The sequence below is a fragment of the Prionailurus bengalensis genome, chromosome B3 (assembly GCF_016509475.1).
Source record: "Prionailurus bengalensis isolate Pbe53 chromosome B3, Fcat_Pben_1.1_paternal_pri, whole genome shotgun sequence".
NCBI lineage: Eukaryota > Metazoa > Chordata > Mammalia > Carnivora > Felidae > Prionailurus > Prionailurus bengalensis.
The window spans coordinates 19,045,578-19,071,207 of record NC_057355.1 but is presented as its reverse complement, the minus strand read 5'-3'; the positions used below and the strand labels follow the sequence as shown (position 1 = coordinate 19,071,207).

The 25,630-nt window shown below is 40.1% G+C and overlaps 1 protein-coding gene across 1 annotated transcript in view; it reads right to left on the bottom strand.

The window, feature by feature from the left end:
* Positions 1–25,619, bottom strand: part of ASB7 (ankyrin repeat and SOCS box containing 7) — a 50,147-nt gene extending 24,528 nt beyond the window's left edge. Inside the window, exons 1-4 of the mRNA XM_043554803.1 lie at positions 24,991–25,619; positions 24,734–24,827; positions 17,349–17,470; positions 14,709–14,970 (exon numbers count right to left, since the gene is read on the bottom strand). Of these exons, the coding sequence (XP_043410738.1) occupies positions 14,709–14,919 (211 nt within the window). The 5' untranslated portion in view covers positions 14,920–14,970; positions 17,349–17,470; positions 24,734–24,827; positions 24,991–25,619. The remainder of the gene's footprint in view (positions 1–14,708; positions 14,971–17,348; positions 17,471–24,733; positions 24,828–24,990) is intronic.
* Positions 25,620–25,630: the final 11 nt, after the last annotated feature.

The window sequence follows — 25,630 nt, the reverse complement described above, 5'->3', positions numbered from 1 at the left end:
TATATAGCATCTGGACCCCTCCAGAGACACTTTCTATTAGCCAGCTTTATTTCCTGTGTATGAGCTATACATTCCTGTTTCTTAAGCATGTCTCACAATTTTTCTGAAAACTAAAGATTTTCGACTATATTGTAGCAACCCTTGATTGTATCCAGGTGGGATGCCATTGCTGTTTGTTTTAGTGAAATGGGCAGGCTAACTATACAAAATCTGTCTCCTCTGCAGTATGCAGCCACTTACATGTCTGCTTAGCTGTTAATATTATTAAATTCTGGCTTCTAGGGGCCACTACCAAGAATAACTTATGTTTGGCAAAAATAACTCTCTTTGACCAATGACTGGTCAGAGGTTGTACTTAAACATCTCTAATGAGCAAGGCTCCCACACTTTTTGCCAAGGTGATATGTATACAGGTTGAGGCACACATTCAATATTCAGTGAAGCTCTCATCTTCTGGTCTCCTGTTCAGCCAGGGTTGAGTTGATAACTGGGGTCCTTTGTGGTCTTTCTTAAGCATGCATGTAGCCTTCCAAATTCCCAGGAATATACAGAAGCTCAATAAAGCTCAAATGGCTGTCTCATTCTCCAGGTCTCCTATTAAATGTGAGGGTACTGTGTTGCTTGCTCCAACCAGTATCACAGCATGAGGCAGCTGTGTTGTTGGCCTTTCTGGATTGTATGCCACCTAATTTGAGACCACTGTTATTTTCAACAATGCTCCAGGCTTAGGGCATTTCTACTGAGCTCCAAAAGCAGGTCTGCCCACTGGCAGCAAGGAGAATGCCAGTCCTCATGATAACGTGCCATAGAGATTGTTGGGGGACAAAAAGGGCAGATGGGGGCAGCCACTCTGAGTTCAGTTTCTTACGGTAAAAACTTGGATAACTGGTATAAAATTCTTTTCTACTATAAGCAGTGAAAGTTATAAATTTCTCTCTAAGCACCAAATACATCCCACAAATTTTGATATATTGTATTTTCATTAGCATTCAGTTCAGAACACTGTTTAATTTCCAAACATCTGAGGCTCTTCTAGATATCCTATTGTTGTTGATTTCTAATAAAATTCCACCGTAGTCAGAGAACATATTCTTACAATTTCATAAAATTTACTGAGACTTTATCCTGGTATCCTATCATGTACGCATGAAAAAAATCATGTACACAGGAAAAAAAATGTAAATTCTGAAGGTGCTGGGTGCCTTTCAGTTTTCAAAATCTTGAGTTTTCAAAAATCTCAATTAAGTCAATGTGTTTGATGTTTTTCAGATTTTCTCTAGTTATTGATTTCTTTATCTAGTTGTTCCATCAACTGCTGCAAGATGTTAAAATTTTCAACTGTGATTGTATAACTGTCCATTTTTCCCTTTAATTATCAATTTTTTGCCTCATGTATTTTGGGCTCTCTTACTGTGTACACATCCCATGATCCTTACTCCTCCTTCTTCAGTTCTGGTACTAGTTTATGTCTTAAAATAGATTTTATATGTTAGCCATAGCCACTCTGGCCTTCACTTAATTACCATTTGCATGGTGTATCTTTATCCATTCTACTTTCAACCTATCTGTATCTCTATAGTTAAAGTGTATCTCTTATAGGCAGCATTTCATTGAATCTTGTCTACTCCTTTTTGACAATTTCTAGCTTCTAACTGGGAGTGTTTAGTCCATTTAATATTTAATATAATTATTGATACTTAGATGAGCTTAGATCTGCCATTTTGTTTTCCATTTATCTCCTCTTTTGTTCCCCTTCTTCCCTTTACTGCCTTTTTTATACTATTAGGTCATTTTTTAGTATTTTATTTTAATTTCTCTATTGACTTTTTAGCTATATAATAAAACCTTGGTTTGCGAGCATAATTCATTCCAGAAACATGCTTGTAATCCAAAGCATTTGTATATCAAAGCGAATTTCCCCATAATAATGGAAACTCAGATGCGTTCCACAACCCAAAAATATTCATATAAAAATGATTACAATACTGTAATATAATGCAAAATAATAAAGAAAATACAAAATATAAAGGAAAACAAACAAATTAACCTGCACTTACCTTTGAAAACCTTCGTGGCTGGTGTGAGGGAGACAACAGAGAGGAGGGTTATTGTACAGGACGACATTTGCTAGCATTAACGAATCACAGCTATCTACTGACTCAAGGGAATCATTTTCTTTTTGTGCAACTTTATCAAGGAACCTATCCATTGACCCTTGCTTTTGCCTCCTTTTGAAGATTTCACAGAAATGTAACACTGCATTGACGATCAACCACAATCCCACAGCAAGAGAGAGAGAAGAACCACTGGCTCCGTTGTGATCACGTGATATCTGGCGTCAAGTACAACTCATATTGCAAGACATTGCTCATTTATCAAGTTAGAATTTATTAGAAATGTTTGCTCGTCTTGCAGAACACTCACAGAACAAGTTACTCGCAATCCAAGGTTTTACTACTGTACATCTTTGTTTTTGTTTTTGTTTTTTTAGTGGTTGGTCTAAAGATTGGAATATACATACTAACCTGGCCAAAATCATAACCAGATTTGTATAGATGTACTATGATATGCATCTCATTTGTATTTAAAAGCAAAATCCTCAAATCAGGAAAATACACAGATAAACACCATACCCTAGTTCACTATACATGTGATTACTCTTTAAAAAAAGGTTTGGGAAGCACCAAATACAATTAGCTAAGTTACACAGGTACAGGCATTGCGTGGAGGTCTAAAACAGTTATACATTGTGCTGTATTAACACAGGATAGAAAGGCAACAGTGAAGGAGGAAAAAAAAATCTAGACAAATACCTAAAACTTTGCTAAGAATTCACCAAAAAATACAAAGTTGGAAAGTCAGATGGTATAATGTCTCCAAACAGGATTTCTCCTAGAAACAAATTTTTTCATTAATGAAAAACTGAAAATTTAGAAAAGCAGCAGCACAAAAACCCAGCATTTCCTGATAATTACTCGCACCACTGACAGTAGGCTTGCAGCTTTTCTTCTATACCTTTTAAAAAATTACACATACTTGTGATTATAGTCTACCAATTTAATCATTTCTCTGTATTTGGGCATGAGAATTTTAAAAATTATATGAAATGAAGGGTGAAATTTTCAGACACAAAAAAATTCCTTCATTTAAGATGGATTTATTGGAATAAATTAATTAGAAGTAAATTTACTGGACAAAAAGATCTTCCAATTCTAAGGATCTAATACATACTTTCAAACTGCTTTCTAGAAGTGCTTTCATAAATTCCTACCATTTCTTCTTTATCACATTTGGGATAATAATTTGCAAAATCTTTCCTTTTTGAAAAGCTAAAAATAATTTCTCACCACACTGCTATGGATTTCTTTGATTCATCCCTTACCTCTCTAACTTATTTCCATGTGTTTCACCATGAGGATTTTACCTACTGTATCAAGAAGAACTCTGAGATTCTTTCCTCAGGTTCCTATGGGGATGTGCTTTACGGACTTAACTTCTACTGCCCTCCAGGTTAGTTACATGAACCCAATCTAAAGATAAATAATCCCACCTAAGATAGGGTCTCTTAATGTTATTTTTATAAAATGTCCAACATGATCTTAGAATTTTTAGAGAGATTCCTAGTGGGAAAATGAAGATGATAGTAATAATGGGTTTCTTATACTTTCCACTATTATAGTACAGACTCTTCTGCGTAACTTCAACAGCACAATAATCTGAACAGAAAGATTAAGAATTTGTAATATACTATCACTAATTATTATATTAGTTATTATATTACTAATATATTATATTATGTGTCCAATATTTGATGTTACTGTTGTAATGGTTTGGGGTACCATGAACTATATCCACATAAGATGGGAATAATAAGCAACAGCAACTAGCCATTACCCCATCTTTCTCCCTCTCCTTCCTGTCCCCTGAGACCTAACAATACTGAAACGAGGCTAATTTATAACGCTATAATGGCCTCTAAGTATTCAAGTGAAAGGGAAGAGCCATGTGTCTCCCACTTTAAATCAAAAGCTAGAAATGATTTAAGCTTAGTGAGGAAGGCATGTCGAAAGCCAAAACGGGCTGAAAGCTAGGCCTCTGGAGCCCGCTAGCCAAGCTGTGAATGCAAAAGGAAAGTTCTTGAAGGAAATGAAAAGTGCTACTCCAGTGAACACACAAATGATCAGAAAGCAAAACAGTCTTATTGCTGATACAGAGAAAGTTTTCGTGGTCTGGACAGAACATCAAACCAGCCACAAGCTCCCTTAAGCCAAAGCCTAGTCCAGAGCCAGGTCCTCACTCTCTTCAATTCTGTGAAGGCTCAGAGAGAGGAGGAAGCTGAAGAGGAAGAATTTGAAGCTAGCAGGTTGGTTCGTGAGGTTTAGGGAAAGAAGCCGTCTCCATAACATCAAAGTGTAAGGTGAGCGTCAAGTGCTGATGTAGAAGCTGCAGCAAGTTCTCCAGAAGATCTAGCTGAGATAGTTAATGAAGGTGAGTACACTAAACAATAGATTCTCAACGTACACAAAACAGCTTTCGATCGGAAGAAGATGGATGCCATGTGGGACTTTCGAAGCTAAAGAGAAGTCAATGCCTGGTTTCGAAGCTTCCAAGGACAGGCTGACTCTTTTATCAGGGGCTAACGTGGCTGGTGACTTTGAGTTGAAGCCAGTGCTCATTTACCATTTCGAAAATCCTGGGGTCCTTAAAAGTCAACTAAATCTACTCTGCCAATGCTCTATAAAGGAAAAAACAAAGCCGGGATGACAGCACATCTGTTTACAACACAGATAACATACCATTCTAAGCCTACCTTTGAGACTTACTGCTGGGAAAAAAAAAGATTCCTTTCAAAATGTGACTGCTTGTTGACAATGCACCTGGTCACCCAAGAGCTCTGATGGAGATGTACAATGAAATTAATGTTGTTTTCATGCCTGCTAACACAACATCCATTCTGCAGCCAATGGTTCAAGCAGTAATTTCAACTTTTAAATCTTATTACTTAAGAAATATATTTTCTAAGGCTACAGCTGCCATACACAGTGATTCCTCTGATGGATCCAGGGAAAGAAAATTAAAAACCTTCTGGAAACAATTCACCACTCTAATTGTAGTTAAGGACATTTGTGATTTGCAGGAAGAGGTAACATATCAACATGAACAAGAGTTTGGAACAAGTTGATTCCAACACTCATGGATGATTTCCAGGGTTCAAGACCTCAGAGGAAGAAGGGACTGCAGCTGTGGTGGAAACAGCAGGAGAACTAGGATTAGCAGTGGAGCTTGGAAGGGGCACCTGGATGGCTCAGTTGGTTGAGCATCTGACTTTGGCTCAGGTCACGATCTCGTGGTCTATGAGTTTGAGCCCCGCATCGGGCACTGTGCTGACGGCTCGGGGCCTGGAGCCTGCTTCAGATTCATTCTCTCTCTCTCTCTCTCTCTCTCTCTCTCTCTCTCTGCCCCTCCCCTGCTCATTCTCTCTCTCTCTCAAAAATGAATAAATATAAAAAAAAATTTTTTTTTAAAAAGGAGTGGAGCCTGAAGATGGAATTGAACTGCATCTCACAATCTAACTTGAACAGTGAGAAATTGCTTCTTACAGGTAAGCAAATAAAGCGGTTTCTTGAGACGGAATCTACTTCTGGTGAAGATGCTATGAAGGTTGTTGAAATAACGAAGGACTTAGAATGGTACATAAACTTAGTTGATAAAGCAGTGGCAGGGTTTGAGGAATGACTCCAATTTCGAAAGAAGTTGTGGGCAAAATGCTATCAAGCAGAATCGCATACTACAGAGCAATGTTCACGAAAGGAAGAGGCAATCGATGTGGCAAACTTCACTGTCATTTGAAGAAATTGCCACAGCCACCACACCCTTCAGCAACCACCACCCTGATCAGCCAGCAGCCGTCAACATGGAGGCGAGACCCTCCACCAGCAAAAGGATTAGGACCAGTTGAAAGCTCAGATGTTAGCATTTAGCAATTAAGTATTTTTTAATTAAGGCATGTAGAAATATTTTTAAACATAATGCACACTTAACAGACTACAGTATAGTATCAACATAACCCTTACGTGCACTGGAAAAACAAAAATTCATTGACTTGCTTTACTGTGATAGTCACTTTATTGACGTCGTCTGGAACCCAAACTGCTCATCTCCAAGGAATGCCTGCAAAGCAGCAAAATGTAATTTACCTGCACAAGCTAATGTTTTATATCTGTGAGGCCTAACATAGTAGCTACTAGTTACGTGTAGCTATCGAGCACTTGAACCACGGCTACTCTCAATGAAGAACTGAATTTTTTAAATTTCATTTAGAATTTATTTTTTAATTTCTTTTAAAATTTAATTTAAATGTAAATAGCCATGCCTGCTACGGACAGCCTAGGATTAAATAAGAAAGAGAACCTCACTTTTTTTTTCTACCTTCTGGAATAGAGACAGCATCAACTAACCAAGTCAAACTTGCTCATTTTCTCAGTGAAACTGGATTCCTCCCACAGGACCAACAAGTATGGCTTCACACAGCTGTTCCCTAACCAGGCTTCCCTGGTGGCCGTATCGCTGGCATCCCAGTAGGGTCCCAGGCAGCCTGTTATCTCTGCATTTGGGTTAGAGCTGATCATTCACTAGCGGTTTCACTGTGCAGGTGAACAGGTATTACAGTGGTGAATGGTTTGTATTAAGCATCTGTGTCTTTTCTTTTTAATTTTTTTTAATGTTTATTTATTTTTAAGAGAGAGACACAGCACGCGAGTGGGGGAGGAGCAGAGAGAGAGAGAGAGAGAGAGAGAGACAGCATCGGAAGCAGGCTCCAGGCTAAGCTGTCAGCACAGAGTCCAATGCAGGGCTCAAACTCACAAACCATGAGATCGTGACCTGAGCCGAAGTCGGACGTTTAACCAACTGAGCCCTCCAAGGTGCCCCTATGTCCCCTTTTTCTTAATTGCATTTGGTTAACTTTCAGCTGCTCATTCAATGGCAACTCTTTCTCCCCCAGGCCCCAGACCTCAGTTATCTTGATTTCTTTTCACTGCCACCACATGGCCAACTAATCTATCAGCAAAGCCTGTTGGCTCCACTTTCAAAACCTCTCCAGAATCTGACCACTTCTCAACGTAGGACCACTTCTCAACTCATCCTTCTTGTCTAGGATGAGCCACTAGTATCTCCTGCCTCAACTATTCCAAAGCTTCCCGACAGGTCTTCCCCTTTATCTTTTGCTCCTCTACAATCTACCTCCTTAAGCCAGAGTGAGCCCTTCAGTAAGGTCTTCTCATTCTTCAGTTGAGAAGCCTTCGATGGTTTTCCATTCTCAGTTGGAACAAAGTCCAAAGCCTTTTTGAACCTTCAAGGACCTACGGAACACGCCAGTTCATCATCTCTTTAGCCTCTCTCCCATCGTTCTGTTCTTGCTGTAGTCTTCCTGGCTTTTTCTTCAAAGTGCTAAGTACGTTCCCTTCCCAGAACTTGTGCAGCACTCGTTTGTTCCCTTTGCCTCTTTAAAAAAAAATTTTTTTTAATGTTTATATTTGAGAGAGACAGTGTGCAAGCAGGGGAAAGACAGTGTGCAAGCAAAGACGGAATCTGAAGCAGCTTCAGGCTCTGAGTGGTCAGCACAGAGCCCAATGCAGGGCTTGAACTCGTGAACCAACCACAAGATGATGACCTGAGCCAAAGTCGGCCGCTTAACCGGGGCCACCCAGGTGCCCCATTGTTCCCTTTATCTTTAACGTTTTTCTCCCAGATATTCTCATGGTGTGGTCTTCATTTCTTCCAGGACTCAATTCAAACAGCACACTGGAGGCCTTCCCTAAATACCTAATTTAAAACAAAATCCTGTATACCTCTTTATCCCTTCTCTGCTTCACCTTTCTTCACAGCACTGATTACCACCTGACCTTGTACATTTCACCATCAATTTCCTTCACTCAGAAATGTTTAAGGGCTGGGGCGCCTTGGTGGCTCAGTCAGTTAAAGCGACTGACTCTTGATTTTGGCTCAAGTCATGATCTCAAGCCACTCATTGGGCTCTACGCTGATAGTGTGGAGCCTGCTTGAGTCAGTTCAGGTCTTCATATCACCGTCCGTGAGATCAAGCCCCACATCAGGCTCCATGCTGATAGTGCAGAGCTTCCTTGGGTTCTCTCTCTATGCCCCATCCCCACTTGCACACGCTCGCTCTCTCTAAACAAATAAACTTAAATACAAAAAAACGAAATGTAAGTGCCATGACAGCACTTTATTTTGTTGCTGTATTCCCATTACGTTCAGAACAGTGCTTGACACATAGCAGGTGCTCAATAAATGTGTTTAGAGTGGGGTGCAGGGAAATGAGACCAGAGTTCTGATCAGGAAGCAGGCACCCACCTGCTCTTGCTGAGATTGCAGGCCCTTTTACTAAGTTCACATACTATCACTAGTGAATTTGCTAAAATGCATCCGTTTCTGCCACTCCTCTCTATCAGATGTTAAATGGCTAATACAGTCCATAGAATAAATTATTGGATATGCTCTAATCATACTGAATTTTTCTCAGTTCCTAAAACCAAACATGTTCCTTTCTTCTTCTACCCTTCACACTCAGTGTCCTATGTGTTTCAAAAATCCCACATCTCTGTCCTTCCACTGCCCCATCCCTGCCCCACCTTTCAGGATCTCAAGTCAAACTATATTTTCTCTAGTAAACCTCTTTTGCTGTGGCCCCCACATCCACCACTGCAACAGTGGGGACTTTTTATACCCGGCACTTAGCTCACTCTGTTGGAACTGCATTGTATCCGTATAGGCAGGCCATACAGAATCATAGCTAAGACAGTGGATTTGAACCCTAGCTCCACGATTTATGAGGTGAATGGCCTTGGGCAAATTATTTCCCATTCTGTGGCTCAGTTTTCTCAATGGAAAAACTACTACTCACCCTCACAGAGCTGCTGTGAAGCATTAGGCTACTACTAAGTGCTCAATAAGCATTGGCTATAAATCTATCCAGCCACTTGACTATGAAGGACCAGACGGCTAGCACAACGCTCATTCTGTACCTTGGTGCCTGGCGCAGAGCCTGGCATATGTTAGGTACCCAATGAATATTTGCAGAATAAATACATGAATAAGTGATTAATGGAGGACCAACGGGCCGCCTCATCTAACTATCTCTATGAAATTTCCCCCACCCTCATGGGACTGGGGGCCAGGAGGAGGAGGGGAAGAGAAATGAACCTTTGTTTTTTGTGGCTTATTTTGCTCACTTACCCACATTTGAACTGGACTTCAGTTCACCTTAATACCAATCACAAGAGAAGCTTATTAACAGGAGGGGGGGCCAATCTGGAAATTTTCAAGCTCTTAAAGAAACTATGGTTTTAGGACAAGAGCAGGTAGGTCAAATTCAAACACTTTTCTAATCCCACAACAAGACTGGCCCATTTTCAACCAATATTCAATATTTTTAAAGAAAGGATTAGTCTTGTCTCCGTATGGCTGGGGAGCAATTCTGTGAGATAGCTGGTATGTGTCTCCTCTCTCTCTCATTGAGAACAAAGAAGATATGGGTGCTACCCTCCGAAGCTTCAACAGGAGATAAAGACATTAAACAGAATAGTACACAAATAAATCATTACATTTGTGATAGGAGCTACAAAAAAAAGGTACAGACAATAATATCATACAACAGAAGGATCTACCCAAGTCTGGATGATAAGAGATTTCCTTGAGAAAGTGATACATGAGAGCTGACAGAGAAGCAGGCATGAATGAGGTGAAAGTGGTAGCAGCAGGGTGAGCAGGGGGACTCAGCAGGTCCTGCGCATAGGCCTCTGGGCTCAGTGGATGTGAATGAACACAGAGAGGCTGCGGCTCAAAGATGAAGCTGGAAAGATATCGCAGAGGAGCCAGAACAATGAGGGTCATGTAGGTCACATTAAGAATTTTGACTATTACCCTAAGAGAGATGGAAAACTTTCAGTGATTTTAAAAAGGAAATATTTTCATTTTAATTTTTCTAATGTTATTTATTTTTGAGAGAGAGGGAGAGAGGAGGGAGAGAGAAGGAGAGAGAAAGAGAGAGCGAGAGAAACAGAGTGCAAACAGGGGAGCAGCAGAGAGACAGGGAGACAGAATCAGAAGCAGGCTCCAAGCTGTCAGCACAGAGCCCGATGCAGGGCTCGAACTCACAAGCCGTGAGATCATGATCTGAGCTGAAGTTGGATGCCCAAATGACTGAGCCACCCAGGCGCCCCATTTTAATTTTCATCACAGATCATTCTGTTTAGAGACTGGCTGGGAGGGGGCAAGACTGGAAGCAGGGATGAAGGAGAACATCATCACAGTCCTGGTGAGGCACGAGGATTCCTCACCCAAATGTGGGGCAGTGCCTCCAATGAAAAGAAATGAGAAGATCTGGCAACTATTTAGAAGAGCGTCGAGGGTGGTTTCTAGACTGCTGGCCTAGCAGGCTGTGGTGCCGTTAGCTATAAAAGAACATGTCCAAGCAGCAGCCTGTGCTGTGTGTGAGCCAGGAACGTGCAGAGGCTTAACACGCAGCTGGACACGCTGGTCTAGAGGTCAGAAGGCAGGCTTAGACTAAACACAGAGCACTGAGAAGCATTACCTGCGGCCAAGGGCACAGGGAAGGAGGAAAGTTCTTCTCCTGTTAATGTTTCCAAATTGATATATAATGTGCTAGGAAAAAAATACTTCCCAAACCTCCTAATTCTGTTAGGGTAACAGGAGTGAGTAAAAGGTGCTATGTAAAAACAATTGAGAAGCTTCTCCAAAACATTTAGTTCTATTGTTTTAAAATTTTATAAGAAAACATAAAGGGCTAAGAGTAGCCAAAGCATCCTTAAAGAACAGAATAACAAAGAGATTTGCCATACCCGCCTCCTCCTGCAAATCAAAACTTTAATTACAGAGTGATATTAATTATAACAGTATTATACTAACTCAGGGTTATACCAACAGACACTAGACTCAATGGAACCATGCATATATGAAAACTTTATATCTGAGCCAGAAAGACACAGCAATGAGGACAGAAGTGATGACTGAGGCTACCCTTATGGGGAAAAAGTATGAAATTGTACCTGACCATCTCATACTAGACACCAAAATCAACTCTGGAATAGATTAAGGATCTATGTGCCATAAAACTTTTTAGAAGAAAATACAGGCAAATAATGACCCACTGGCATGGTGTGCAAGACACAAAAAGCACACATCCTAAGGTAGATGAAAAATAAAATTCAACTACAATAAAATGCAAACTTCTGCCCAACAAAAACAAACACGACATCAAGAAGATAAAGCTAAAACCGGAGAGAAGATTGGCACAACACATATCTAACAAAGAAGAATATACGAACAATTCCTACAAGCCAATAAGAAAATGACCAGCAAAGCAGCCCAGTGTTGCAATGTTTTGTTACTCAAATGTCATTTCGGGGTGGGGTGGGGGGATGGGGGGGTGGGGGGGGAGGAAGGAGAGAGAGGGGGAGAGAGGGGGAGAGAGGGGGAGAGAGAGGGAGAGAGGGAGAGAGAGAGAGGCAAGCAAATCACAAAGAGGAAGAGCAAACCATCTTGTGATGGATGCCTTGCAAAGGTGGGGGAACAGGCGCTATCCTACTGGTCAGTAAAGACAGCGCCATCCTAACATTTGCAGAACAATTTGTCAAAAAATCTATTAAAAAAACCTTTTTTTTAACATCCTTTTGGTTTGGCAATTGCACTTCTAGGAATTATCCAAGAGATAAACTCTCACATACATTAAAAAAAAAAAAAAATTCAGTCAAGGACATTCTCTGTAATACTCTTTCTAGTAGTAGAAAAATGAAAAATCAAAATGTCCAACAATGAGGAATAAGTTTAAATAAATTACATCTGTGCGACAGAATGTGAGATACTGTCAGTAGTGATAAGGAGTTATTGCTGGGCTAAACTGGCAGGTGGAAAAAGCAAGATGTGGAATAGACTATTAACAAGAAAAGGAGCAGGCTAGAAGGAGGAGGATGGAATATTATATGCACCTAGACACACAGGTTATATCTGCCGGGACACAAAAGAAACCAGTAAGAGTGACTGCCTCTGGGAAGGGATGTCACAGACAGGTGCTAGAGAGCAGGCGTTTTCCCCTCACTGAACAGTGCAGAATAACTATCCTTTGGTTTTTAACCACATATGTTATGTTCTCAACAAATAAAATCCACTGAGAAAATTTTAGCCATGCTCAAATAAAAAATAAAGAATGGTTTAGACAAAAGACAGTGCGTCCATACTAATAAATATTATAATTAGCGGCTAAAAAAAAAACACAGTAAATCTATGTGTATTATAGAACAGTCCCAAGTATTTTCGGGGGTAATGAAAATGTTCTAAAATTACTTGTGATGATGGATGCCCAACTCTACAAATATACTAGAAGCCACTGAACTATATGCACACTTTAAATGGGTGAATTGTAAGGCATGTGGATTCTACCTCAATAGAAGCTGTTAAAAATACCTATACACACACACACACACACACACACACACACACACACACCCATGGCTACACAGAGGGGAGGGTGGTGAGTGAGGACGCAGGGTTCAGAAAACTGTGGCCCACAGGCCAACTTTGGCCCACCATTTGTTTTTATGAAGTTGTATTTGCACACAGGCATACTCATTTGCTTCAAATTGTCTATGGCCACTTTCATGCTACCTACAAAGGCAGAGTGGAGTATTTATGACAGAAGACAGTAGGGTCTGCAAAGCCTAAAATATTTCCTATCTGGTCTTTTACAGGAGTTTGCCAATCCCTTATTTAGAAAAAATCTTAAGTTGTACAGTTCAGCAGAAAACAACTGCAGGATACCATGGTCAGTACAATATCATTTTATATTCTAAAACCACACACAACACAATATGACATATTTTCTGTAAGTATAAGCAAGTAACAATATGAGGAAATTATCCCAAACTCATACCTATGGTTACTTCTGAGAAGGGCAGGCAGAAAGGATTGGGAGTTGGGCAAAGGGGTCTTTGGCTTTATTTGTGATTTATTTGAAAACTGTTTTACTTAAGGAGACACAGTAATGTTATTACCTGAGTAATTGACTTTTTTTTTTCCCCTTAGTTAATTGCTTAAAAGCAAGGCTGGCAGAAGCAAAAAGTAACAGGACTAGGTTGTCAACTCTTGGGGTCACCTGGGTGGCTCAGCTGACAGAGCGTCCAACTTCAGCTCAGGTCATGATCCCACAGTTCATGAGTTCAAGCCCCGTGTCAGGCTCTGTGCTGACAGCTCGGAGCTGGGAGCCTGGAGCCTGTTTCAGACTCTGTGTGTGTGTCTCTCTCTACCTCTCCCTGCTTGCTCGCTTGCACTCTCTCTCCCTCTCAAAAATAAATAAACATTAAAAAAAAATGTCAACTCTGATCTTGGTAAGCACTGCCAGAATTTTTCAGATCCTATGGTTTTCAATTTCCCTGATCTTTATCCTGTTCCTCTCTGTATTTCCCCTTCATCAACATCAGGACTGAGGTTTCTAAAGAGGAAGGTGAACTGAGGGAAGAGCCAGGGTGGCAGGAGGGAGGGAGGACAGCTACACAGCAGGCATGGGACAGCGAACGGCTGGGCCGTCAACGATCCACCGTTTCAGGGATTTAGTTGCTGTTATGGAACCCCTGGGGTGTGTGAAGACCCGGGGTCCCGGGCTTAGCATCGCCCTGCAATTAGTTCCCACTCACAGCCTCCATGTCCCTAGTTTCACGTAATTCGCACGACCTTCAAGAGAACCCTGGGACTTCTCAAGTTTTCTGTACTTCGGGTGGGTTTACAAGGCTGACTCATCTCATAACATAGCACACCTTAAAACAAAACCAAATGGTTGTCAAAGAGCAGTGCAGGCCCCGGAAGGGGCATGTGTGGAACCTGAGTCCCAAATAAGCTGCTTTACACCATAATTTACAAAGATAAAATGGGTATGAATACAGAATACATCTAGCCCATCTTTGGAAAATTAAGAAATTCAACTGGGGAAAAAAGTTAACTAGTCTGGGATAATTATTAGCTCTTATTATTATGGAAATTTTTAACTATGGGAATGCACAGATTTTCAAAGCAAAAGCATAAAATGTCAGATGTCGTTCCCAAATGTGTATATTTATACACAACAAGACCTCAGATAATCTATCTTCTAACCTACAAACTATGTACAGATCTGGAAAAGGCAGGAGCTCTAAAACAGTAATAAAAGATGCCATCCAAAAGTTTTTTTTTTAAAGAGGTAACTTCAAAAGATAGGACTTCATTAAGGGCATGACACTTAAAGGGACCCCTGCTAGGTCTGTTTGCATGAGCAATTATCAAACGGGAAACTTGTGCAACTCTCTAATTGTGGGTACCACAACCACTTCTGCTTCCGAAACAGAAGCAGCCGGACAACATGGAGGGTTGCTTTTACTTGAAATGACCCAGGAAAATCTGGCTGTGTATAAATACAGTTACAGGCGGGGGAAGCACATTATATTCACCAAATTGCGCTTTAAACAATCTGGTTTTAAGCAAAACGCAGCACACCTGCAACAAATCTTCACAAAAGAGAGAATAAGAAGGTGGGTATCAACCAAAGGGAAGCATTAAACATTATATACATGTACACATATATTTAAACTAAATATAATTTAAGTTTCTCCTTGACAAAAAAGGTTTGCTTCCAGAAAACTCACCTCCATGTTCTAGAAATACTCGAACACATCTTTCCTTCCCTCTTGCTGCAGAGAAATGAAGAAGGGTCCAGCCATTAGCATCCCGGCCATTTGGAGAATAGCCTTGTTCTAACATCTTTCGTACTGTGTGAACATCCCCAGCAGCCACTGCAGCCTGAATCTGCAATTCTTCCTGGAGTTCAGGGTTCCTTCGACAATGGTGGTGTAACATCCTAGCTGAGTCCACTTTTTACCAAGGATTCATTAGGTCACAGGGAACAGCCTTTAAGGGCAAGTAGAATATGTGAAATTTAGAATACTTGGCTCCTCGCAGTGTGTCTATTAAATAGCACAGAATTTTCCATTGTTAAATCATGTAAATCTTAGTCATGACAGTTCATCCTACTACAACTAATTAATATGCACCTCTTATAACCAGAACTTTGGTAGCTTCCCAAAGATTATAAAAGATTTCAAACAAAAAGCCAGGCATAATGCCTTAAGTTGCAGTTACAGGAAATTTCTTCTGTAGTCTTTTGAAAACTCAAAGCAAACATCCTATGAACATAGCAGCATATTTTAGGTATAATGGAAGGTGATGCTGGGCAGCCAGAAAATGGGAGACAACAGAGTAGTCAGGTGAGTGCTTGCCTTAAGAGTTTGATTTCCCTGGGGCACGGGGGGGGGGGGGGGGGGGGGGAGGGATAGGGCTCAGTTGGTTAAGCATGTGATTTCCTCCACTCAGGTCATGATCTCATGATCCGTGAGTTCGAGCCCCCCGTCAGGCTCTGTGCTGAGCTCAGAACCTGGAGCCTGCTTCAGATTCTGCACCTCCCTCTCTCTCTGCTTCTCCTCCACTCATGCTCTGTCTCTCTCTCTCTCTCAAAAATAAACAAACATTTAAAAAAAATTTTTAAAAAGAGTTTAATTTCCCTAATGCATGCAGTTATAAACCATTCAAGGACTCGATCACAGATCAGTGAGTGAATGCAGGGTATCAAATGGTCAATTCATAGCCTATGAAGATTAAAGACTATGAGAAGCATTTAAAAAAAAAAAATGAAAAACTTTAGATGAGTCCCCTAAAGTATTTCAATATTTTATTTTTAGCCCCAAAGGGTGAGAGGTTTGGCGGGGGAAAGAAGTACGTGGGGTAAAGTAAAATGCATAGAGAGTATGCATTTTCCTTTTGTTTGTTTCTTTCTATCCTCCCCACTTTGTTATTTGATGCATGATTTACCACCCCTCTTTTTCTGCTACGTTATCTTTTCCACTCTTCTAATTTCAGTTTTCTAAAAGTTTTACTCTAATTGGCAAAGTACCAAGATCACACAAAATATCTAAAAACTCTAAGAATCAGGGCACCTGGGTGGTTAGTCAGTTAAGCATCTGACTTTGGCTCAGGTCATGATCTCACGGTTCATGAGTTTGAGCCCCTCTTCGGGCTCTCTGCTGTCACCGCAGAGCCCACTTCGGATCCTCAGTCTGCCCCCTCCCCTCTCAAAAACAAATTAATTAAAAAAAAGAAAATGTAGAAAATCCAAGTGAGATTAAAAAAAAAAAAAAAACCTGTAAGAATTGAAACAACACCACATGAAAAAAAAATCATTTTAAAGAAAAAGTAGTGTCCTGGACTTCTGCACCCTCTAACAGGTCACAAAAGAGGTGTGCACTCAGGCTCAATATAAAACGAGATCTCCTTCATGCAAAGAGGAAAAAGTCCAAAGTGAATTGTGAAAAGTGGCCCTTACATGTGTGTGTACAAAAACTTTTTCAGTGGGTTTTTAAGCTTTACAGAAGCTTACAGAAGCTTAAACTAACACGCTTCTAAGAAGCCATTCCATCTGGGCTAATTTTAAGGAATAGATTAGACTCATCTCCTAATTAGGCGGCTTCCATTTCTAAAAATAAAAAATTATGTGATAAAGTCCTTTAAAGACATTTTGGTCTCCTATGTAGGTTAGACATCTTGGGATAATCTTGTTACCAATAATAATTTATCTTGCAAAACCTCTTGCTATAGATTGTGCAAAGGTAAACTTAAGCCTGACCTAGGTCAAATCATCACAGCTTAAGAATACAATCAAATGTCCTATGTTGTTTCATAAAGTGAAAATGGTTATTTCAAACTCGTATTCCTATTAAGTAATATAATTTAAAAATATCAGGCTACTATTACAAAGAGCTATCTCCTCAGAGAAAATTTGGAAATGAGAAATTTCCTGACAATTTGTCTCCTTAATAAACATGATTTTCTCCCTTATCCCTTTGCTTAATTACTTTTTCAATCAACACTATAAAACTAAGTCTCTCATCTTAAAAACGACCAAGAACCCTTTTGGAATAGCTTTCTGTGTATTTTTAGAGTTGTAAGCAAAGACACTGAATACCACTGGAAGAAATTAATGAAAACTACTACTATATGCTCAAAATCAGTTTTAACAGATTTTTTTTTTTAAATGAGACCATTATCTTGGCTCTTAAATGAGGTCTACTATGTAAGATTCAAACAGTATAAAAAATAAACAAACAAAAACCTGGATTTTCTTTTAGCAAGTGTTGTGTTTAGTATATGTTAGCTGCTTTGAAGGGAAAAGCAAAAGCTATATGGATTTTCCTCCCCAGAACTGCACAGATGACCAATAACCTTCAGTCACTTACCTTGTAGAAGAATGTCCCTTCTTCTGATACGTGGATTGCCTAATAACCATTGTGCACATACAGCATTGTGAGGAGAAGGCTCAGAGTGTGTCCAGATTGCAGCGTGATTGAGCTTTCTTAACCTAAAAACAAATACCAATTATGGGAAGATTCCTAAAAATAATAAAAAATCAGAGATGCCTACACACTCTACCTTTCAATGAGCTTAAATTTTAGTGCTTTCTATCAAACTTCCAGAGCAGAGAAAGAACTCAGGTCAGTTCTTAGAGAAAATGATCTTGAGACTTACATTCATCTCCAAACTGGTACAGGATATGGTGTATTTTCAGGATTTTTTTTCTTAAAAGGGCAGTTTTTTGAAAAAGAGTAAATTAAAAAAAAAAAATCACACATTTGAAATTTAGATGCAAGTACAGGTTCCTTTTATCTTATTTTTTGCTCTATTCAGAATATATTTTCAGGCTTGCTTCATCTGAATTACTTTTTAACTGACACTGTTAGGCGTGTGCTCTTTTCTAAACAGGACAAAAATGAAAGTATGTGTTCATTCAATATAGTAGGTGGTCAGGGCCAAAATGGAATCTATGACAACCAAAAGGAGAGTATATCTTTAAATGCTGGCTCTTCATATGCCCTAAAAAGCATTATGTTAATCATTTTGAAATGGTTATTCCTTTATATATACATCAAACTGCGTAAAAGATTAACAACATCCTTGCCAGCTTCCCTATATGAATTCTGGAAAAATCCTCTCTACAATTGAAAGAAAAAAAGGATCTTTCTTCATATAGATTAAACCCTAGGTCTATGAACTCCATTAAGGTTAAGAGCACATGCTAAGTGACTTCCACACTTTATGCTCAAATCACTCTAGAAGTTACTCACTGAGAGAACTATTACCCCACCCCATCCCAGTAGGGTAGGTATGCTAACCCCTCCATCACTTAAACAGGAAAGGCTGGGCTACCTGAAAACCTAACAACCTGACGTACTATGGGGAAGAGTGGCAGTCCTAGGTGCTGCTGGTTGCACACCAGAATTTACAACCAATCCACATCAGTATATAGTCCACTTTGACCCTTTCCTTTTTCCAAGGCCAAAGACTTGGCCAGCACACACTTGGAAACAATATTTAACTTAAAACTAACTATCATTTCTTAAAAAAATGAATTAGAGAATTAGACATGATCAGAACAACTCCTACAAGGCAAGCTGCAAAAAATGCAGAACTATCCTTACAGAGATGCCCAATTCTGAGAGTGGGGCAGGAAATATACAATATGAGCCTGGAGCATCTCACTGTGCCAAAAAGGAAGTGCTCAAAGAGAAATGCAGTGATGGGGGAATGTCACAGGAACACGGGCCAACCACAAGAGCTCTTAGTAGCTAAGCTGGAACAAGTTGAACAAGATAAATGTAAGTGGTATGGATTCTAACCCAAAGCCTAGAATAAATACCAACAGGCCCATAATGCTCTGATTGAATAAATAAAGGATGGAGCAGAATCAAATCTCCTGTACAGAATTCCATATAATTGCATGGATCCCCCCTACTCAGGGAGGTAGAACATAACTCCCTTCTCCTTTAGTGTGGGTCATGTAGAGATTTCCTTCCCATGAGGAAAGCATGGAAAAGGAGGGAAAGAACAACTTTACGGCAAGAAACCTGAAAAACACCACCTCAGCCTGGTGATCATGGTTAACAGGCACCAGTGCCAAGTCACGTGACAAGCATGGAATGAGGAGAATGGCAACTTACTGTGGTGATCTTTCTCTCCAAAGCCCATAACCCCCACCTAATCATGAGAAAAACACCACACAAATTCCAGCTGAGGGACATTCTACAAAATACCTGACCAGTACTCCTCAAAATGTCAAAGCCATCAAAAACAAGGAAGTCTGTGGAATTGTCATGGCCAAGAAGAGCTTATGGAAACAAGAAGGCTAAATGTAATGTGGTATCCTAGATGAGATCCTGGAACAGAAAAAGCATTTTAGGTAAAAGCTAAAGAAGTACGAACACGATATGGATTTTAATTAATAATAATGTTCATTGTTGGTTCATTAATTGTGACAAATCCATCTATTAATATAAGCTGTTGGTGGCAACTGGGTGTGGAGTATATGGGAATTCTGTACTGTCTGTGCAATTTTTCTGTATATCTAAAACTATACTAAAATAAAAATTTGTTTAAAAAATGCAAACGAGGTCTCCAATGATAAGCCTCCAGCATTTTCCACAAATGAACAGGTGATTATTTTCCACATGAGCTACATCTACATTGCAAAAATCAATGGCACTGGCTGCCTTACTTCTAAGGGTGTCCTTGGTATCCCCTGCCTCCCAAGAGAAGCGGAGATAGCTCTCCATGGTTTCAAGCCTTTAGGAATCTTGTTCTTAGGCCTTCTATCTACCCATCGCCCCTTTCATGGAGGCAGAGGGGGTAAGTGGGGAGGAGGGCATGCAAAGTGGGGGTTGAGGGGAATATGAAATGGCACTGATTTATTAATAACATCAAGAAAAGGCTTTGTGTTAAAGGATGAAGTGACTATTTCTCTGAACAAGAAAGATGCACAAACCACAATAACTTGCAATAATGCCATATGGGCTACTTCAATCAGACAGATGAAAGTCCACGGAGCCCCTGACATGTGTTTGGCACACTGCTAGGCCTTGGCCACTGGTGTCGCCCCCTGGTAAAACTTTACTAGAGAGTTCTGCATACTTAAAATAAATTAGATACACCTAAAAATGTTAAGATCATTTTTCCCTTTTCTGACAATACCAAGTGCTATAAACAATAACTATAGGTTTAAACCAAAAGAGCACTTTACATGCAACAGTTTTTACTGGAAAAAAACAAGACACACATACCATGCACACAGAGTCCTTTGTCAGCTGCATCCCTTAAATTATGAAAGGCAATGACTTAATTACCATTACCAAAACATCCTAATAGTCCAAAGCACCAGACAAGTAATTAATTTTTATCTTGGTGTTATTTTAGGAGAGTTTGCACTTAATAGAGTATAGCTATCCATATATGAATACATAAAAAAAAAGACGATTGAACTTAAAAAGTAAATACAATATCTAGCACTAAACATACTATTTAAAAAATCAGAGAGAAGTTGGGGTGCCTGGGTGGCTCAGTCGGTTAAGTGTCCGACTCAGGTCATGATCTCACAGTTCATAAGTTCAAGCCCCGCATTGGGCTCTCCACTGTCACTGCACAGCCCACTTCAGATCCTCTGTCTCCCTCTCTCTCTGCCCCTCCCCTGTTCCTCTGCACGTGTTCTTTCTCTCTCTCAAAAATAAATACTTAAAAAAAAAAAAATCACAGAGAAGTCCAGACACAGGAAAATGGAGAAAAGTCTATATTCCCCTCAAGGAGTGCACATTTGAAAATCTGATAGTTCATGAAGAAGTCACCTATAAAATAATAGAATATGGCCAAGGAGGCTATTTTCTAAAGAAATAAATGTACAGTGTAAGCTGTTTTTAAATTAATGACTCACAATGACTAAAATTCTGAGGGTATAATCTTAGAAATCCCATTCCAGGTTTCAGTCAGAAAAGACAAGAAACAAAAAACAAAAAACAAACCATGCAGACAAGACTTCAGAATTATGTATCAAAATGAGCCACTTCCCCAATGTCTATCATTTTTATATGAGGTTTTACTGCAGGATAGTGTGTTGAATTGTGTTGTTTAAATTTTACGAATCCATCTTTTCTAATCTACGTCAGGTCAAAAGGAAACAATGCAGGCCTCTGAGCTTTTACACTGTTGACCATACTAGAAAGTATACATTTAGGAATTAAAATTAACACTGAGGCACCTGGGTGGTTCGTTTAGTCGGTTGGGCATCTGACGTCAGCCCGGGTCACGATCTCACGGTTCGTGGGTTCAAGCCCCACATCGGGCTCTGTGCTGACAGTTCAGAGCCTGGAGCCTGCTTCGGATAATATGTCTCCCCCTTTCTCTCTCTGCCCCTTCCCACTTGCGCTGTCTCTCTCCCTCTCTCAAAAATAAACATTTTAAAAAAATAAAAAATAAGATGTTAACACTAAATTCTATAAAGATGCCAAAGGAACTTCATTAAGTTAAAACTAAACTTCTTGCTTCACATAATTTAAAGAAGTTTATATTCACAGAACAGAGTGAAGAGTAAAATAACTATAATATAAAATATATTTAAGACCTGTCTAAAATTGTATAAAACTTTCACCAGATTTGCCACATGTCCCCGATTTCCTCTGGCATAAATGATTAGTCACTAATGGCTCTTTGCATATTATTTTCACTAAAAGTCCACATATTTTTGGATTAGGTGATACAAATTAGAACTGTGCTTTCAGATTTCACACCACTAGAAACAAGATAACAGCTTGCTACTCAAAAAAGGAAATAAGCATTTCTTTGTAGAACAGACAGAGATATACAGGCTGGTAAGAAAATAAAATCAGCAACTCCAAGGATATTGGCTCTGAGGAAAAAAAAAAAAACCACAAAACACCATTGGGTCACAAGTTCTAAGAGGGAAGATGGCTGCAGAAACACTGTAAGGCCCAAAGTGTACAACATGGCCGAGGTCTATGTTGACCAGCACTATTGATATGATCAAGAGCCTGGAACCCAAAATAAAGTAGAAGTGTTTTCTAGTATCATTCCTCATGGTTAGCATGGTGTTTATGTTCTAAAACAAGTAAGGGTATTCATATTTCCTCCAAATTACTGGGCCTCCGCGTAACACAAGGATGTGTTATCATGCGCAACTTATCTGTAATTCTCAAATGTTCCAGCAGAAAAACCAACCATTTTCACGGAATGTGAAGGAGGCAAGAAAGGAAATTGTATAATGCACTATCCAGACTCAACTCAAGGCTTAAATCACAAATGTTGTAAATGAGGAGGTCTTGTCAATATTATCATATTAACCCCTGTCCGGCTTTATCATCTTAGCAGCCTTACATCAGTACCTAGAAGGTTTGCAAAAAAAGAGACAATCATTCTCCTTAAGGAGTGTCTTCAGCTGAAAATGAAATAAAAGGATGTAAGTCAGATATTAGGTAATATATAAACCTTATCTGACTTTAGGCTTTTTAGGAATAGTATGAACTTCTGTGTTACCAAAGTTAAACGTAAACAAAACAGATATATATAGAATATTAAATAATCATGCATGATATTACTTCAGGTATAAAGAATGTAAGTATAGAGCCACAGCATACTCTAAATGCATCACTGTAGATCTTCAGTTAAAATCAGTTATTCTCCCTATGTGACTATAAATCTATATTTGGTTATCAAATAAATCAGGCTCTTTCCATTTTTTTTTTCTCTAAAAACCTGTATACACGGCAATCGAATCAACACAAAGTTAACTACCAATCTGAAAAATATAAACTACCTAACTGTCTGTCCATGCTGGTAAATAATTACCCATATTAAACATTTTAAATGTTCAGCATAATCTAGACCAAACACTCTCAATCATGCTAATACTAGGAATAGATGCCAACGATTTATATACATATTCCCTAATCATAGAAAAGCAGTTAAAAGCTGAGAGGAGCAATGAAATATTATTTAAGCAATGAGAATGATCTGGCGGGCAACCAGAAGAAAGCAGTGTTCTCTCTGTAACTTACAAGCCTGACTCGCCACAGACCTGCTCCCTTACCATCTCAGGTGGTAACACCCCTTGCAAATGAAAACATGCTAGAGTCATATCTAAAGTAGAAAAAATATGTAAGTGAGAAGGCCTGAATAGAAAACACATCATTTGTCTTTACCTTAAAAACATATTCCAAATATGTTAGCATTTAAAAGACAAAATTCCTAAAGTAATCATTGGGCATCTCTCTGGAGATTCGCATATTTGCATAATGAAAATTGCCTTTAACTTTTATAGACTTCTGCCTAGCTTTTACTGAAGTGAAGTGGACCCTATATGCACATAAAGGCTGCCCTAAATGTTCACCATGGAACAGTCAGTGGTAGATACTGATTTCAATTCCATTCAGTAGCATACACTCTCCCTTTGGAGTCCAGTACCAGGTCTCAAGAATATGCAAACCCTCAGAGCACTTAAAAGTATCTTTAGCAATGTCTTCACAATTAAAAGAATCAGGAAAGGCATAAATTTCTTTTGGGGGAAGGCAGAAAGTCCAGTGGAACAGAGTAAATCAATGATTTCCTAACAACTTCTGCTATTTTAAGTACTTCTTTGTACCTGAAATTCCCTAAACAATCTGAGATATTAAAATAACTCTGAGATTAACAAGTCACTTTATACTCCTGTTATTGGATGTTAGAGAAGTCATTCACTTGACTAATTTGTGAATTAACTCTTATATAATTTCCCTGATCATATTCCCTCTTTAGGAATTACATGAATGTCCTAAACTTACCTTTGGTGTATTTTCCAGAAGCAGCAACAAAATATGACGACAGAAATGTGATCACATGAATTAGATGCTTAAATTTCAATCTAACAAATTATCTGTAAGGATTTTGAAATAAACCTTATCTATGAAGAGTGCAAGAATAAAGCCCTAGATTCTAAACACACCAAAACATCCCTTTGTTTTCAAATTCATGAGTGTCAAATGATTAACAAAATATTGTATGAAGTTTTGTAAGTTCTTCTAGAAAATCTAAGGTGTCACAAATATTACTTATCGTTTTATAACAGTTTCAGAACCCATTCACATCTGTCAACAGAAACACATAAAAGCCAGAAGAGTTAGTTACAGGTACGTGCTTCAGGAGCAAATATTGCTTTCATACTATCCACACTATTAAGGTACACAGATTCACTTTTCACTAGCAGAAAAAGTCAAGTTATTTTCCAAAAGTCATAAATTTCAAGCCATTACCGCATCTTCCTCTACCAAACCCTTGTCTGTTAGTTAACTCAAAAGATTTTCTGACAGAGTTAGAGGAAAGGTGATAGGCAGACATAAGGGGAAAACAGAAAATTGTGGTTTAATTAAAAAGCAGAGTCATTCAGAATTAACAAGCAATTAACAAGGAATTGAGGAATTCCTCTGGGAGTAAGGTTTGGGGGGGGGGGCTACAAAAAGGTCTCAAAGTCTCAGAGCAGGGTAAATGGTACAGTGTACAGAAAGATAATGCAAAAAAGAAAAAGAAAAAAAGAAAACACAATGTACAGAGAAGGGAAAATATGTTTCTGGGATAGAGAAGTTATTATTAATTAAAATCTTAAGGATCAGGCACCGGCAGAGTTTTGTTTTTGCTGGGAAACTGGGTGCCAGGAAAGACTTGCATTTCCAGGTAACCAGGCTGAAAATAAAGCAATGCTTAATGAGATAGGGGCTAGAAATAAACAATGGGGTGGGGAGATCTGGCTTATTACCTTTATACAGGATGCTGGTCAGAGGCTCTCTGCTGCTTCTCTGGTGGGTGGCTTGACCCTTCCTGCTCTCTCGTCTCCTCTAGCCAGCTCAAACCTGGAAAGCAAAAACCAGTGAGTGGTGCAGTGACCCAGGGGCGAGGAGGAAGGGGCTCTGAGAAGGGGTAGCAAAAGGAAGAGTGATAAGGGCAGGCAGGAAGAAGCAGTGATTCTTCCTCCCCGCCAGTCCCCTTCCCCTCGGGGGAGGTAACTGACTTTACCTGTCTCCTCAGCTGCTGCTTCTCTTCCTCCTTTCAGCCTTCTCCACACTCACCAACTTCTCCATTGAACAAACATCCCAGGCAGGGCCGGACACGGGTGTTCCTGATCCTTCTTGGTGCCTCACGGCCCCAGCCCGCCGAGCATCCAGACAGCCGAGCAGAATGGGGGCGACGGTCCTGACCGCCGGGCAGCCTCGGGGCAGGGGTGCAGGGAGGAAGTCCCGGCTCGGGTGGGGGGGGCAGTCCCGGTCTGAGGGCTCGGAGCAGGGGGCTGCCGCGCTCCGGGCCGGAGGCTCCCAGCTACCGGGGCACACGAGAGGTCTCAGGGCAGCGAGGTCCCGGGTCATACAGGGTCCGAAGTGCCAGCCGCAGGGGCTCCAGGCAGGGGGCTTTCGGGATGCACTTTGCACTGGGCCACCCCCGCCCCCTCCCTCCAGCACTTTGGGGTCACTGGGATGGGACCAAGCCTTCAGCAGCCAATCAGCGGCCGCACTGGAGCCTGAGCCCGGAGCCGTAAACCAGGTCCGGGGTGGGTGGGGGTGGGGGGTGGGGGCGACTTGGTTGGTTGGTTGCTTCCTTCTCCCCTCCTTACCCCCAGCTGCCCCCACCCCTTGCCTGCCGTAAAGCCATCTGCGCATTC